The sequence below is a fragment of the Nelumbo nucifera genome, chromosome 2, assembly GCF_055504915.1.
Source record: "Nelumbo nucifera cultivar China Antique chromosome 2, China Antique-T2T, whole genome shotgun sequence".
Lineage (NCBI taxonomy): Eukaryota > Viridiplantae > Streptophyta > Magnoliopsida > Proteales > Nelumbonaceae > Nelumbo > Nelumbo nucifera.
The window spans coordinates 11,636,298-11,638,002 of NC_142650.1; the positions used below are offsets into that span (position 1 = coordinate 11,636,298).

General features: G+C 42.6%; 1 protein-coding gene across 1 annotated transcript; it reads left to right on the forward strand.

Moving 5' to 3' along the window:
* Nucleotides 1-457: 457 nt before the first annotated feature.
* LOC104597278 (uncharacterized) lies at nucleotides 458-1,482 on the forward strand. The gene is made up of 2 exons (XM_010258739.3): nucleotides 458-618; nucleotides 717-1,482. The coding sequence occupies exons 1-2, from the start codon at nucleotides 591-593 to the stop codon at nucleotides 1,232-1,234; spliced, it is 546 nt and encodes a 181-aa protein (XP_010257041.2). The 5' UTR covers nucleotides 458-590; the 3' UTR covers nucleotides 1,235-1,482.
* The last annotated feature ends 223 nt before the right edge of the window (nucleotides 1,483-1,705 follow it).

Genomic DNA, 1,705 nt, shown 5'->3' on the forward strand with positions numbered 1-1,705 from the left:
AGCCATGATTTCAAAAACTGTAGTTGACAAATATGGTTGCATTTGGGTAAGCTACAGGGTTTGTGCTTTAAATGCCAAATGTAAGCAGAAAGCAGTACAAATTGTGCTTTGAGGATTAAAAGTATTTTAGCTTTATACATTGTTGTATTTTAGAAGCAAATGCGTAAGACATTGCGGTTCATTTTTTATTTCGGATTGTTTTGAAAGAAAAAGATTCAACATGGCTCCCATCAACAGTGGTCTAATGGTAGAATAGTACCCTGCCACGGTACAGACCCGGGTTCGATTCCCGGCTGGTGCATTGGTTTTTTATTATATATCAGCCAACGCGCGCTACGATCTTAATCAATGCATGGGGAGCACGGCTGTAGACTGTAGTATCTTGTACTTTATCAAGCGCTGAGACATCACACATCAGACATCTAATCACGTGTATAAGGGTAGTTTCGTCACTACATCTGTTGAACAGTTGAAGTTACGCGGGTATCTTCTTCTCTCGAGCTTTTCCGCTCCGGGTCTCTTCTCTCTCAGAGTCCTCCAGTCGTTTCCCAGAACATCTCGTAGTCGTAGTCGCAGGCTTATCAGGTGAAATGTCGACCACTGCTGACGGGTTTCAAGGTAATAATATTTAATCTCTAAATTAACATGAAACTTTCCTTCAATTTTTTACGCATTTCAAATGATTTTATATTTTCCCTTTTTTTCTTGCATGGCAGAGAACGGTGGAAGCGATTCCGACACGAACTCTGATGAAGCTGGAAATTACTACCAACCCATCTCCGCCGTCGACGACAACGACGAAGGCGATCCCGAGCAAGAGATGTCGGTCGAAGATAAAGGGGATCTCAATCACGATTCGACCCACTTCGATTCCTTCGCTTTTGGAAGCCCTAATTTTCACTCACTTTCTAATGGCTACGTTCATCGAGCAGAGAACGGAATCGCGTCCCTGAATCTGAACGGCGACGACCATGAAAATGAAGAGGAGGAAGAAGAAGAGAGGATCAGAGAGGCTTCGGATTCGGCGATAGCAAGGGCTTTCAGAGAGGACGAGAGCCGTCGAAACGCCCCTCTAACACCCGAGAATGCATCGAGGATCATGGAGGCGATGCGTGGTATCTCTTTCGGAGGTTTGACGCCAGATTGGGCAGAGCGAGTTCCTGAAGATCGCTGGATCGATCAGCTGAGGAGATTAAGACAACCACCACCCCCAGCCACTACAATCCAAAATTGATGGCAAATTATAAAAGGGGATAAAAAGAGAATCAAAGAACTTCTTGATGCTGATTAATGAATTTCTTATTACCAAAAAGAAAAGAAAAAAAAAAGCTTCTGAGATTGAGATGCCATCGCAATTTTCTTTTAGTTATTCTGATTTTATTAAATAAATATATGCTATGACTCATTCTGATTTCTGACGTTGCTTGTCACTCACTCGCGAGTCGCGATCAGTTCTATTGCTATTTGCTAATGTTTCTGCTACAGTCTGCATGAATTAGTTGATAATTTTTTGGATTTAAATTAGTTGATACCTAGTTCTCAAATCTCAATTTCACCAAGCCAAGAATCTGTTTGTATGAAACCCAGTGAGGATGCCTGGCGGTCACTCTCGTTACACTTGATATTTCAGATTCAAACTTGGCCGCATGGGTAGTTACGCACTTGCGCTTACGATCACTAACAGGGAGAAAGGGCCGAGAGCTCA